The sequence below is a fragment of the Sprattus sprattus genome, assembly GCF_963457725.1.
Source record: "Sprattus sprattus genome assembly, chromosome: 13".
Taxonomy (NCBI): Eukaryota; Metazoa; Chordata; class Actinopteri; order Clupeiformes; family Clupeidae; genus Sprattus; species Sprattus sprattus.
In genome coordinates, this window is record NC_137911.1 from 28,323,990 (window position 1) to 28,339,044 (window position 15,055).

The 15,055-nt window shown below is 42.8% G+C and overlaps 2 protein-coding genes across 3 annotated transcripts in view; both read right to left on the bottom strand.

Annotated features, from left to right (window-relative positions):
* ccdc28b (coiled-coil domain containing 28B) overlaps window positions 1–4,023 on the bottom strand; it is a 5,063-nt gene extending 1,040 nt beyond the window's left edge. The window contains exons 1-4 of the mRNA XM_080849851.1: window positions 3,887–4,023; window positions 2,542–2,782; window positions 2,119–2,291; window positions 282–436 (exon numbers count right to left, since the gene is read on the bottom strand). Of these exons, the coding sequence (XP_080705977.1) occupies window positions 282–436; window positions 2,119–2,291; window positions 2,542–2,780 (567 nt within the window). The 5' untranslated portion in view covers window positions 2,781–2,782; window positions 3,887–4,023. The remainder of the gene's footprint in view (window positions 1–281; window positions 437–2,118; window positions 2,292–2,541; window positions 2,783–3,886) is intronic.
* A 1,091-nt stretch (window positions 4,024–5,114) lies between these two features.
* Window positions 5,115–14,143, bottom strand: tmem39b (transmembrane protein 39B). 2 transcript variants are annotated; one of them, XM_080849914.1, is made up of 9 exons: window positions 14,087–14,143; window positions 11,764–12,001; window positions 10,296–10,515; window positions 9,539–9,622; window positions 9,100–9,254; window positions 8,315–8,648; window positions 6,213–6,400; window positions 5,600–5,720; window positions 5,115–5,400 (listed from the first exon to the last, which is right to left on the bottom strand). In XM_080849914.1, the coding sequence occupies exons 2-9, from the start codon at window positions 11,889–11,891 to the stop codon at window positions 5,170–5,172; spliced, it is 1,461 nt and encodes a 486-aa protein (XP_080706040.1). In that variant the 5' UTR covers window positions 11,892–12,001; window positions 14,087–14,143; the 3' UTR covers window positions 5,115–5,169. The 2 variants fall into 2 exon arrangements, with proteins under 2 accessions (XP_080706040.1, XP_080706039.1); XM_080849913.1 differs by having other exon boundaries at window positions 13,986–14,132.
* Window positions 14,144–15,055: the final 912 nt, after the last annotated feature.

Consider the following 15,055-nt stretch of genomic DNA (forward strand, 5'->3'; position numbering starts at 1 on the left):
CTCAAAAAATCGAGAGACCATCTTTAATGACACAACAACATTGGCCAGCACTCCAAACTGACTGGAAGGCACCCAGAAAACGGTTTGATTCATTTCACGATTCTGTTTTTGTTTAGCATAAATCAACCATCTGTATTGTGTGTCGTCATGCCTCTGTGCTTGTGCATGTATGTGTGTGCGTACGTGTACAGGTGTGTGTGAGGGTGTGTTTGTGTGTGTGTGTGTGTGTACAGGCGTGTATGTGTAGAGTACAATCTGTGCATGCGTTCAGGTGTGCTTACGTTGCAGAGCAGGTGTTCCAGGTTGCGGTCCGAGGCGCTCTTCCGCTGGTCTTCAGACAGCTCCTCCACGTGGCTGTCCAGGCTGAAGTGAAGGCGGGCCAGCTTCTCCTGCATCTCCCTCACGTGCTCCAGCTGCTCGAACGAACACACCTTCCCTGCAGGACCACAGAGAGCAACATGACAACAGCCCAAACAGTGCTCAAACACACACACACACACACACACACACACACACACACACACACACACACACACACACACACACACACACACACACACACACACACACACACACACACACACACACACACACACACACACACACACCTTCCCTGCAGGACCACGGAGAGCAACATGACAACAGCTGAAACAGTGCTCAAACACACACACACACACACACACACACACACACACACACACACACACACACACACACACACACACCTTCCCTGCAGGACCACACAGAGCAACATGACAACAGCCCAAACAGTTGTGGCGTGTTCATGGAGCCTTCACCATGCTCGTCCATTTTTTCTAATGCCTCTCCTTATTTTTCTTTCATATTGACTAATGAATGTTCCCTGTGACGCTCCCCCCAAGCGTCTGGCGCCCAACAGCTGATTTCTTCCCACAGGGCCACTACTTCGCTACACAGTGCAATCACTCTTCAAGGACAGCCAAATGACACTAGCTACACACAACATGACCAAATCCTTGTGCAAAATGTACAAATCCTTGTGCAAAACACAAGCAGGTGTAACCACCAGGGCATACTAATGTACATATCGACAATACGCATAGATTATACAAATACACATACAGTATGTACTAGAGGTGCACTTTCCTCAGGGCGAGTATGAGTGCTTAGGTTTGTGTACTTGCCGATACCAAGTACGGATACAAGTTCTTAATAAGGCAGTATTTCTACCCTTAAAATATCAATGACCATCAAAATGCAATGAATTTGAATGAGCTCCACGCCCACAATATGTTGTGATCATGGTATGAAATGCGCCGTATAAATAAAGTTTGATTTGATTTAAATGATAAACAAACATGCATATCACCTACCTATATCAACAGGCCTAATCATCAGCAAAAAAACACACAAAAGAGGAGACCAACACATGCATACATACACTTAGGCCCAATCCCATTTCTCATCTCTACCGCTACCCTTACCCCTTCGCCTTCGCTTTTCCAAACGGAGCGGTAGCGGAAGGGGTTGAAACGCTAGCCCTTCGAATTGGGATAGCACTTCAACAATTACGTACGTCATCAGTACGAAGCGTTGGCTGTTACGTTACCGGAGAGCGACAGCTGTCACTCACCAGACATAAACAAACATGGCGCCTGCAGCTGTTATTTACACAATGCAACATTTCATCAAACAAGTTTTAAAATCATGAACTACAAAGAAAATACTTTCATTTGTGTGATGCTTTCCCTGCTGTTTCCGACATTTTTAAATGGACTCGCGCGATGTTTGTTCTTTAATGATCACGGGTTCGCAATGCATTGAGGGAAATCAGTCTACCCCTCCGTTTGAAGTGTGCCCTCGGAAAATCTCCGTTTGGAGCGGTAGAAAGCGCTTCCCCTTCCCCTACCCCTCTGTCTTAACGTGAATTGGGACAGCCCTACCGCTCCACATGAACGCGCAAAACGGAGGGGAAGGGGAAAGACGAAGGGGTAGCGGGAGAAATGGGATTCAGCCTTAGATATATGCTGCAGAGCTCAGTTTGGAGAGCATAACAACAGCACGAGCCGTGCAATCACTGTTCAAGGACACATCCAAATTACACTAGCTACACCCAAAATATACAAATCCTTGTCTTACCAAATGCCTGTAGCTTGCCCGAGTGAAAGTCATTCAGCAGATTGAGGAGGCCGCCCTCCATCTCTCTCACATCCGAGACGTCTGTGAGGAATGAGTGCTGCATGGATGATGACTGGTTGACTTTACTGGGTCCTGCAGGCTGGGGTGCCCTTGGCTTCTCCTTAGGAGGCCTGCTAAAATAACCAAACTTCTTAAATTGATGTTGTGAAGGCAAGAGCTGTCATATTATATGTTTATGTATAATTGAATCCTATTCTTACTACCTTGCTGCTTTGATAATTGAATTTCCCTCACGGGATTAATAAAAGTGTATCTATCTATCTATCTGTCATATTCCTGTCCTTTGATCCAGACACATAACGTGTGTGAACACTGACTAACTTCCCGCAGTCGCTTTAGAAAAACAAGAACACTGTAACACACCTGGAGTTCTTTGGTGGAACTACCGGAACACTGAGAACCTCTTTGTACGGTTGGCCCACCGTCCCCAGTGAGCGCTTCACCTTGCTCCTGTTTTTGGGAGAGGGGGGATGGGGAAGCCCCAAGGAGAAGGTGGCACTCTTGCTGGCTGGGAGGACGGGGAGCTTGCGAGGGTTGATGGGAGGAGGGGGTGGCTGAGGTAGGGTCACTTTGGGGCTTCGCTTCTTCCGTTTGTCCTCCATGGCTGTGATGTGTGTGTGAGAGAGAGAGAGTTAGAGAGGAGTGTTAGAGAGGAGAGAGAGAGAGAGAGAGAGAGAGAGAGAGAGATGGGTACAAGCAGAGTGTTGGGTGGGCTTTCCTGAAACAACAAACACAGGAAGTCAGGCTGATCCTCTGATCCTTAGAGGTGTATTGTTGCTGGGATTGTTATTTTGGTCGTGATTACTGGGTTTGTTTATGCAGTAAGGTGGAGACAGTGTATTCGATAGGACTCAAGTCCCGTTACCCAACCATTAATGCATACCGCAGATCAATGCAACACTCTAAATAACGCATCAAATCAATGTGCATCAACATCTCTAAATTTAGGCAGGACTGAGAATATGCTGATCCCATTAAAATATTTTAATAACTTTACAGATAGTTTTCTTTTGTCAACCAAACATGAACTCTGCTTCATTCCGTTATGTCGCATTATGTGGAAAACATATTCACTCATTTACTGTTCCCACTGCATAGCACTGACAGCTGGCGATCAGGTAAATCACAATCTATTGGAACAATTCATTTCAGTTATCTGCACATAAAACGAATCCAAAGACCATTGCTTTCAGATTCGTTGTACAGACAGATTCATTCATTGTACTACTTTTTGGGTCTTTTAACTACATGTGTGGCATATTTTGCTTTTCGAGTGATGAGTGGAATTAGTTATCTGGGTCAAAAAACAAGATAGTAGCCTAGAGGATTGGAGCAGCCAGGCACAACAGACTCTTCTCGTAAACACTTAACCGCATCTTATTGACGAGCCATTGCTTATCAATATAAAGGAATGATTTCCACAAGAAGCAGTTCATTTGTTATTCAAATAAATGCGCTGTAATTTGAAACAGACGGAGGTTACGCGCTATTGATTTGTATTCAGAAGAAACTGTTTAAAAAGATGGCCAACGTGTACGAAGTGAGTAACTATCAGACTGGGAGATCTTAGCCAGACTGAATTAAATAAAACATTAACGAACAAAAAAAACACCACGGTTGGAAAATTCAAGTCGCTGGGATGCACTATGCGCTCACCGCCATCAATCATCCAATATAGGCGAACGTAGCTTTTATTAAGCGCACTTACCCTGTACTGCGTCGACACTGGGAAATTAAGCGTGGATGAAGACTGCTAACCGTCGTGCGGATGGAGATGTGGTGTCTTCCATAGTCTGAACTCTTTCAAGAAGAAGGCTTCAGCAAATTGTTATCACTTGGTGTTCCGCGCCTCTCCAACAAAGACTCTCGCTCGCCAACCATAGCGACCATAAATATTAACCCAAGAGATCGTCATCATGGAGAGCACTATCCCGGCCTTAAAGAGACAGGTTCCATTTTGCTAATGGTTTGTAACTTTAGGTAGAAATCATCCTTTACCAGTTGGTGTTAATTAAGTCATTACCTCATGCTTAAATTGAATGAGTCATTGCACAATATTACTCAAATTATGGACACCACTGTGGGGTCAATGATCATCAGTTTCAGTGGTAGACCCACTGAATGAAATAGAACGGCTGCCCTCTGTGGGTGAAGGAGATTATACATGTTTTAGAAACAGTGGAATTCTGAATTAATTATCGACTAGGTCAGTGGTTCAGAACCACTGGTTCTCAAACGTTTCACCGTGAGTACCACCTCAGAAAATATTTGGATTTCAAAGTTCCACCATTGTAACTATCATTCACCTTCGTAGCCCGCGCGCGTTAGGAAATAAGTGTTATTACCTCACTGTAATGCCTGATCAGGAGAATGAGCATGGCTCAGATAAATAACAAACTTAAATTATAGGGATTTTTAATATATATTCAATGTTTAATATCCTAGTCATAAAAAATTAGAAAACTGTCTGAGTACCACCAAAACGGAGCTGCGTACCACAGTTCGAGAACCACTGGACTAGGTTATTCGAGAAACAGTTATGCCATCAAGCAATTACAGTGCAATATCAGCTCCCCCACTTATATTAATTTTGATCTCACACGTTCGAAAAGTTACATTTGCATAAGATAAAGAAATGGACACTGTACACAGAGGAATACAAAAATATCCTTCTTTTTTTAATATGGCAAATCAGAACAAAAAAAAGAAAAATCAAAAACAAAATGCATTTGTAGAAAAAATAAAAAGCTCTCATGCATGCCGTTTTCTTTCTTTTGTTGTTCTGTTGTGAAGACAGACTGACTTAGGGCTCAGATACACATACGCGTTTTTGTAAAAACGCGACGCTAGGAAATGCATTGATTCCTATGGTACGGGGCGCTTTGCGTGAAAGCGCGCCGTACCATAGGAATCAATGTATTTCCTAGCGTCCCGTTTTTACAAAAACGCGTATGTGTATCTGAGCCCTTACTGGGTGAATAACTGCCTTCACTAACTGACCTTCTGCTCTGAGCTGGATGTGTAAGAATACGCTTTCCCCAAAACGATTCTGTCGCGAAGCAGTTTGAAGAAAGCATAGTAGTTGCTGAATAGGATGAGGGCTAATGATATTGTCTGATGCCACTTCTCCGAGCACATTAGTGAGTAGAGCTGGTAAAATATCATGGAACCTTCTAGAATGATGAGGATATTTAATATTCGAAGGGGCTTGTTGAAGAAAAACTGTATGGGAAAGAAAAGGAGAGAGAGAGAAATGTTAGTTTATGCAGTACAAATTATAAAAATATATATTAAATACAAATATATATTAAAACAAAACAACAACAAAAAAATCAAAAATTTTAATAACATAGCCGTCTCATCTTGCTGTGAGGCACATGTTCTTCCATGCATTCCAACCATTTAAGAAAAGTGTACTCACATAAAATCGATAATGTGAAACGTCTGAGGGTACCGCTACATTGTAGTGGCCCATGGCTTTGTAGACGTTTTTATTGTGTTTGACCAGAACCCCCTGTGGCCACATGTATTCCTCTGTCCATCTGTTACACACATGGAGAGATGCAGTCATGTTACACATATGAAGAGATGCAGTCATTACAACTTCCACTTTCAACTTATTTGTAAAACCCAATCTTGATAGAAATGCTAGGTCAGTACTTCTCAAGAAATGAATGAAATAATGATGCCAGCAACTGCACAAAACATATGGTACAACCAGGGTGTGATTTGTCAAAAAAACAGAGGGGGGGGGGGGGGGATTTCATGAAAAAACAAGCAATAAATAGGCCTTATTCTTTCTAAGTTAACGGTAGGCCCAATAAGGTTACATTTTGAACAGTTGAACATTTAATGCAAACTAAAATATATTAAATACATGATTTTAGGTGGTTGTAAAAACCAGAGGGCGGGGGGGCGGGGGATCCCCCCAACAAATCGCACCCTGGGTGAAACTACACTCCCCACGTCGTCCCTATAGTTTAGTAAGAGCAGCTGAGGACCCTACACACACACACACCCACACACACACTCACATGTGTTGCAGGACGTTGCTGCAGAGGGCAGGGTCCACCTTCTGCCAGCAGCCCAGGTGGGCCGCAGCTTTGTGCAGCAGGTCGCAGTAGCGGGGGGGCAGCAGGTGGCGCATGAGGATGACGGAGGTGCTCACCGACACCAGGATGAAGAGCTCACACGACCAGCGCTTATCCACGTACTGAGTACTCTGCAGAAGAGGAGACACACACACACACACACACACACACACACAGACACATACGCAAAAGATCTTACTTTTCGTTAACTGGGGGGAAAAGTGTATTTGTAGATCTATCTGATCACCTGGATTGTTGCATAATGTCTATTAACAAACAAAAGCTTGTTGTATATCTACTTCCGAGTGAAAATGTACGGAGCAAAAGCTAGTGTGGATATGGTGAATGTACACTGATAGGGTACCAGTTATGTTCTGCGGTTTTGAGACCTGTTTAGTGAGACTTTATAACAACAGGCAAATATGAAATATAATATCTTGTGAAATATACATGTATAAACAACAAAATGACAATAATATTACTGTTTCTACAGTTTCTGTAGGAAATGACCGTAGAAACTGTGGTGATTTTCAACAGTTTCTTTAGTTATTGAGGTACGTGGACTATTTACAGCTATATACATTCCTTATGGGATTGCATAATTTTGGGGTTGCTGGTTGTAGCATTGTAACCCATTACGGGACCATAGCTGGACCCTGTAACATATTACGGGACCATAGCTAGACCCTGTAACATATTGCTGGACCATAGCTGGAACCTGTAACATATTACGGGACCATAGCTAGACCCTGTAACATATTGCTGGACCATAGCTGGACCCTGTAACATATCACTGGACCATAGCTGGACCCTGTAACATATCACTGGACCATAGCTGGACCCTGTAACATATCACTGGACCATAGCCATACCATAGCTGGACCATAGCTGGACCCTGTAACATATTACTGGACCATAGCTGGACCCTGTAACATATCACTGGACCATAGCTGGACCCTGTAACATATTACGGGACCATAGCTAGACCCTGTAACATATCACTGGACCATAGCTGGACCCTGTAACATATCACTGGACCATAGCCATACCATAGCTGGACCATAGCTGGACCATGTAACCCATTACTGGACCATAGCTGGACCATGTAGCCCATTACTGGACCATAGCAATAATCTGGACCCATAGAGATGGGAAAATAGGGCCCAGGTTTAAAAGAATCCCAAAGTGAATTTTTAAGCAGTTCTTGAGATTTTTTAAATGTGTCAGATACAGCGCCGCTATGGACCAAATGTCATGAAATTTGCCATACACCCAAAGAATGTAGCAAAGTATAATCATACCAAATCAAAGTTGAGTTTAAGCAATTCCTGAGATATTGAGATTTGTTTGTTGCAACACCCCCTATGGACAAAATGGTAGCAATGCAGCTGGTCAACTTCCGTAATTAAGTTAGGGTAATGCTCTTCCTAAAAGGATGCTTGATCTTTGCTGTATGCCTTAGATATAACATTGGGCAGAATCTAACCACTTTTAACCAAACTGTAGTCAAAGGTACAAGTTCCTAGCCTGCCTTTGCAGATGGATTACAGATGGCAAACCAGTTTGGTGCTTCAGATTCCAGGCCAGCCTGTGTCAGTCAGCCCCAGGGAGTGGTTTATTTACCTGCTTTGAATATCATTCTAACCAGTGTTTACTTACAATATCCCCTGACCACAATGAGTCCCTACAAAGGATGTTTGTGCAACCATAAACACAGCTAAATATGGGGGGTGCAGACACATCCTTGTAATTTATTTATTTTTATTTAATGAGTTTTATTTTCTATCTTATGTTATGGATTTTATGCATTCTATTTTTTATCTTAAATCTTTGTGCACCCCATCACTTTTTTGAATTTGTTTTGTTTTATGCAGTGTATCCTAGTTTTTATGTTTATTTGATGTCTATTTTTTTGTGTGGATAACTGTGCACATCATTTCTTTGCTGTTCAGCACTTTGAGCTGCATTGTTTTGGTATGAAAGGTGCTATACAAATAAAGTGTATTATTATTATTATTTCTATCAGGCTAACAGATTCCACCCACCTTGACGAACCACACCGGCACAAATGCCACGTAGTAGGCACTAAGCATGGAGCTGACCAGCACCTCCTTCATCCTCCAGTTGAAGTCCACCTTCAGGTATTCCACCTCCTTGCGCACCAGGTCAGGGGAAAGGCAGCAGGCGTGTGTGGGCATGACCGTCACGCCGTAGAGCTGGCTGGTGTGCTGCTTCCACGTCTCCTTCAGCACGGAGAGGTAGTCGCGCCCACGTGCCATGCTGCCCATCTCCTTGGCGCCGATGCTGGCGATGGGTGAAAGGGGCCCTGTGCGGCTGAAGTCGCAGCTGATCCGTAAGAAGGGAATGTACATTCCAAAGCTGCAAAGAGATGGGATTGATGTGATTGATCGTTGCTTTTTCTGTGTATGTGTGTGTGTGTGTGTGTGTGTGTGTGTACAGTGCACAAAGCCTATAACCAAAAACATAACTTCCAAGGACAGAAAGCAATGACATATTGTGAAGTCTCACTGTGCAGAGACTGCCTGCTAAAGCTAATGTATGACACAAAAAAGCTATAGAACTCAAGTCATGGGCATACAAATACGTATGTAAGGAGATACAAAACCTAAAAGAAACCCAAATGTAATTTCAAGGACATTATACTTCTGTATGTGTCAGTTTATGAGAGAGAGATAGAGAGAGAGCGAGAGAGAGAAAGAGTGTATGTGTCAGTGTGTGTGTGAGAGAGAAATAAAGAAAGAAAGAGTGTGCGTGTGAGAGACACACAAAGAGAGAGGTATACAGTATATACTATCCTTGGGGCACTTACGGGTAACACAGGAACAGTAGACTCAGCACTGAGTAGGTCCTGAAAAGGTGGATGAGTGAGTGACACAGACTCCAGCCAGTCAGGGTGAGCACAGCGAAGCGAGCAGTCACCAGGAAGATGGAGTGTGGAAACGAGAGCTTACCGCTCTGGGACGCCTTCAGGGAGAACAAGTCAGAACAGTCAGAGAGATGCGTCAGACTACAGCTTGTTCAGGCAACCATTCATTAAAACACACACACACACTCACACTCACACACACACACACACACACACACACACACACACACCAAGAACAGAGAAAGAGAAAAAACTCGACATGGGGAGGTGTCGGTGGGGCTCTCATCTTGAGTTTTCTCGAGTTTCAACCCAGTTAGTAAAGGCTAACTAAAAGTCAAAGACAAGACGATGTTAACAACATTTACAAGAATAGAGTTCTTACCTCCTTTACGATTGCTGCTATAAGTCTGCGTGCCAACACAATGACAGTAAATATCAGCATGTTGTAGTCAATCAGATGGAAGTTCTAGAAGGTAGCAAGCAGACAAAGTGTGACCTTAAAGCATTATGTGAAACACTCTCATCTACACAGAGGCTGTCAATGTAACCCTTTGATCAATTAAGAGTCTTGAGTTTGTTACCTATTTAATGGACGCAAAAAATCACAATAGTTCAATTTTGAGAAAAAGTTGTCATCCCCTCACATATCTAGACCTTATTCCCTTAGTGCCCTAAAAGAAGCCGCACAAACAGCATCCTGCCCTGGACAGTTAACATATCAAGCAATACAAACTCAAACATTAAAGTAAGACCAGAGTTTTAAAAAATATTTTAATCTCTCTTAAAAAAAAAAGGCAATGTGAATAAACAAACGCTTTTTCTGACTGTTGACTGTGTTTGACCTTATTCAATATATATAAAAAAAATACACTTTGAAGCCATTCAGGTTAAAGTATACAACTCCTTGCTTTCAAGGCAACCTGACACGTGCTACTCTTTATGTCTGGAGCTCAGTGGTTGGTGTGAGCGGTGGAAAATAACATCCATTTATCAATTAATCAATCAATTGATTAGAAACTCCTGATGAAGGGGACTTTGCCAAACCTTAGGAATTCCTTACCCAAGAAAAAAAAAAATCTATATTTACGTTAACCATCTACCGCATATGCGAGTATCCATGTGCGTGTGTTTCGACTCACCAGTGAGGTGTGGGAGGGTGGGTGATTCGGTGGGTACCACCACACTGTCTTGTAGATGTTGACATAGTGGACAAAGAGTGCCACGAGGTGGCAGAAGAACAGGTGGAGCTCAAACAGCACATTCTTCTCCATGGACAGCTCGGGAATCTTGCAGTGCTTCAGAGGCACAACCGTCTGAGCCGCCAGAGGAGGGCTGGACATGCTGGTTCCCGAGCCATTCCTGAGGGGACGATGTGAACAGACAATTAAAGCCGTCAAGTAAAACCAGCAGTTTGAAAAAGCATAGCGCACTCGAATTAGGTATAGTAACTTAACTCCACAAACTGTATACGGAGTTTTTGAGTGCCGACTAGCTTAGTTATTCAGGCAAGCAAGACACCATAAAAACCCCATATGAGGTGGGTGGTGAGTGGGGGGACTTTGTTTTTGTATTGTGTTGTGTTGTATATTTTGTGTAAGCACATTGAGAGCCAGTTCACCAGGTCAAATTCCTTGTTTGAGCAAACTTACTTGGCCAATAAAATCTGATTCTGATTCTGATTCTGAACAAAAAACTAAATAGACCACGAGTGACTAGAAGGAGACTAGATTCTGAGAAATGCCTGTCAGCGGTATTGTCTGTTCTTTATCTTGAACCGTATAGCAATATCTACTTTACTGGGCACATCAGTGTACCCTCACCCTCTGGATAACAGGCCAAAGTCCATCAATTATACAGTGGGGTCGGTACACCATCTTCTGACTGATTCTCAATGAGGTCTTTTGCACTTTTAATGGTTCCCAATAAGGCTGATTAGTTTCTCGTGTTCCCTTCCTCTGAGTTATATTGGTCGACATAAGCCACAAGGTTTGATGCGTGTTACCTAATTTGTGGTCAAAACTCTTGCATTTGTCCATTATATTCTTAACTTTTCCAGCACACTTTGTTCAAGACAGGAAGGCAATTAGGAGCATGCTTTGAAAGAAAAACTTAATTTTATCTTTGTCCAAATCATTCATAAAACATTTATTTTTTTTAAAAATATTGCAAAAATGGACTTGAGAGCAACAGAAATACTGACATCATGTCCAATGTGGGGCACAACTTTACACTAAAACATCTGTGAGCAGGGGCGTAGCCACGTGGTGGCCAGGGGGGGCCACGGCCACGGCCAGCATTGGTCAGAGAATAGCCACCCTGCCCCCCCCAACCTCACAGCACGGCAATAAAGCTGAAATAAATGCATTAGTATTTTTTTAATGAAGTCGTCTTATATTGTCATTTGTCACTTAGGCTACAAGCCCCATATTCGCAGCATGTGTGTGCGTTTTAAAATAGTAGTTTTTGACAATCAAGTGCCACCCCAAATAAAAGACTGGCCAGAGCTGGCCCCCCCAGAAATATTGTCCTGGCTACGGGCCCTGTCTGTGAGCCGAGGGTACTCAGCCATCATCTTGCCAACTACAGGCCAGAACCTCAATCTCTTACCTTGTCCGTGACCGCACCCCTGTAACAGGGGAGCTGGTTGAGTGGCTCCCATTGCCAACAGATTGTTCGCTGCCCAGCGGAGACCTGCAGTACGTGGTCCGGTTGGCTCCTCTCCGACCACCTGCCATTCCAGAAGATCCCGTGTCTTCTCTTTCCGGCTTTTCTGTTCAAACCGACTCTGTGCCTCCTGGTCAGTGTGCAATCCTCTGGTGTCAGTGCCTCACCATAGAAGAGGAAACTGCACAGCAGGGAAAATTAAAAAGTCAAGAGTGAAGAGTACATTACACATTTCAGAGATGGAGCTCAGGTTCACTCCCAGACTTACAGATTTAAGTACCTCATGTAATTGCTAGAAGGTTAAGTTCTATAAGCGGTGGTGTAGTGGTCCCTGGAGAAGTGGGTATACTCTTAATTTTTTTAAGCAGCCCATACAGCACAGGATATACGCCCTGTTTTGAGAAGGGTATACTCAATGCTGTCTGAAAAATAAGTGGGTATACTCCGTATACCTGCCTATACCCTGGAATACACCACTGTCTATCAGTAAACGGTCTAGGTCTCTTTTCTTTTCATGTCATGTCTGTCTTCAGTCAACTGGTTTCGCTAAGTTGAACTTCCTGGGTCGCAAAAAGGCAACCAACTGTGACAAAATTGCTTAGAGAAATTCTGTTTCAGTTCTGTTATATTCTATTCTAGATCTTTAAGAAACAAGCCAATTGTTTTCTGACAACTGGGATGAAACACAATACATGTAGCCTACGTAATGGCTGCACCACAGCAATACAAACAGATGTCACAAAACAGGTTCACAAATTACACCAAAGAGATCACACAGATAAAGGCTGGCTCTTCTCTGATGAGCAAATCCTTTCCGATACCTAAAAATGCTATGAATGTCATCTATTTAACGTCTCTTGAAAAATCAGAACATGTATTACACCAATAGGAATACATAATAAATAAAAGACAGTTCACTTAAATGTATTGTGGGCATTTGTCAAAAAAGATGTTTCCAGAACGATATCTATGATGCAATTATAAATGGAAAGTAACAAGGTCGTGTAATAGTCCTGGGCATTCTCTGTATCATAGATCTTTGTTTTGGTTGTTTAAATCCATTGTCTGAACCCAAATGCCTAATCGATATTAAGATTGGTAAATTCAGTACTTGTTTCGCAATAAACCCCCAACGCGGTCCTTCAAATGCAATGCGTGCAAAAGCTTCCAAAACTAGCTTCCAAATTAGGCAAATTAATTTCAATGTCCAAACCTGCAAAGTAGGCTACCACCACATGTTTGGCCCGCCTTTCACAGGAATGAACAAAAACAGCTTGTTGCTGCAGCCCTGCTAACTCCATCAAGCAATCTGATCCACCTAATCATTGTCATCGGGGTTGGCAAACTTGAATAAGATCTTCCAGAGAAGAATTGGATGAAGTTTCATGCCATACAAAAGCACACCTACCTAGTTCAAATGATCACTTGTCTAAATGTGCTCTATGTTTTGTCTGCAGTGTGGTGGCATACTCATGAGGATGCATTTCAGCCCAGCCCCGTTTAGTAGGCCTGAATTATCTAATCACTTTACCCTTTTAAGGTCTTCCAATGCTTTGCATCTTGTTTCAGGACGCATTCCAGCGTCAGCAAGCTAACATTATCTGTCAATACAGGAAAGAAAAGGCAAACTGGCGTTGCATGAACATTATGCAACATCTAAACTTGCGTTGCCAATGCGTTAGCCCCTCTGCCAAAGTATCAAATGAAAACAAATGAAATGCATTCACACACACACGTTCAACAAGCAAGCAAGTTCTACAACCGAGAAGCTGTTTGACAAGATAAATGACCCATGGTCTTAAGAATATGCCCTGAATTAGGTAGCAGGAGTTATAGTTGACCTACCTTGAACGAAAGTAGTACTAACCTCACGTTAAGATAGGTTAGATTTTGCGGAAGCAACCAGAGCGGATTGATAGCTACCTATGCTAGCTGTATTGTTTTTACTTAGCATTTGAAATAATTTGATTTGACAAGTTTTTGTTTGCGTAAAAACATGTGCTGAAACATCTGCTTGCACGCCAACCATACTCCATTAGAACAGCAGGAAACATGCCCAAACACAAAAGACTGCGGCCTAAGCTCAACTAGCTGGTTGGCTAAATGGCTAACATTAGCCTCAGAAACCCAATCGTGACAACGTCAATTAGGGAATGATGGCTTACCAGTGTCCAACCGGAGATTTAACTTCCGAAATAGTCGACAATGCATTAAGCGAAAACTATATTTGGCACCGTTTTTGTAGCTTGATTGAGTTTTCACTTACAGTGAGTGCTTGGACTCATTATGTTGGTGAGGTAGCTGTAGGCAGCTAGCAGTTTGGTACTACAAATGTGTTGGGGAGGGTAGGGGTGTAAGTTGGTATAATTTACGAGGGAGGAGTGTACATTTTAAAGGGACAACCTCTCTATTCCATTCCACTTTTTAAGATCAGAGCCCCTTCACAATTAACTGAAAATGGTTCATGTTTTCATCCTATTCTTACAGTCTTGTGATGTTGACAGAAGGGAGTGTTATGCCTATTTTAAATGTGGTTTGTTTGGCAGCCTCTGAGTATGCTTGCTTATCCCAAATACAATTAAAAATGGATTGTCAAGTATAAAGTAGACCAGACCATGGGCTATAATGGATGTGGAATGCAGGATGCAGGAGAATCAGCCCTGTCACTGCTGGACTTGGTTATTGAGATTTACACTAAGTGATCCTCATCCAGTGAATTTCGGCTCAGAAGTTCATTCCAGCAAGTGCTCACAGTTCCTGGACACAACACTATAACTAGTATGTATTATGCCAAACATAATATGACTAGACTGTAGCCTACAACATTAGAACTGAGTGCCTTTTTGAATACTCTGTAAACAGGCTTTCCCACAGCAAAATCACTTCCAGCATTTGACCAGCAGGAGGCTGACTGACTAAATCTAAACTTCGAAACGTCGAGGTACACTTCTGCGGACACGGCTTTGCGCAATACCTGCGCATTGGGGTGTCCCAAGTTAAGTATACTCGTTTTTGTGCGGTTAAAGAGACGGGCAAGCTGGGGGCTCGACGACCTTATTGTACTGTTTGTACGTATTTTACTGTTCCTAAAATTTCCCTCGGGATAAATAAAGTATCCATCTATCTATCTATCTATCTATCTATCTGAGCGCATGGGAACTACTGCGCGCTCAGTTTTGCACATGCGCAGTCAATACGAACGTACATCCACTGTGCAAAATACATTTCAAATAAT

Coding starts and splice junctions, on each gene's coding strand:
- tmem39b (XM_080849914.1), bottom strand. CDS start 11,891: ATGGCAGGTGGTCGGAGAGGAGCCAACCGGACCACGTACTGCAGGTCT. Junction 10,516..11,763: donor GGGGTGCGGTCACGGACAAG/GTAAGAGATTGA, acceptor TCGTCCCCTCAG/GAATGGCTCGGGAACCAGCA. Junction 5,401..5,599: donor TTTCACATTATCGATTTTAT/GTGAGTACACTT, acceptor TTTCCCATACAG/TTTTTCTTCAACAAGCCCCT.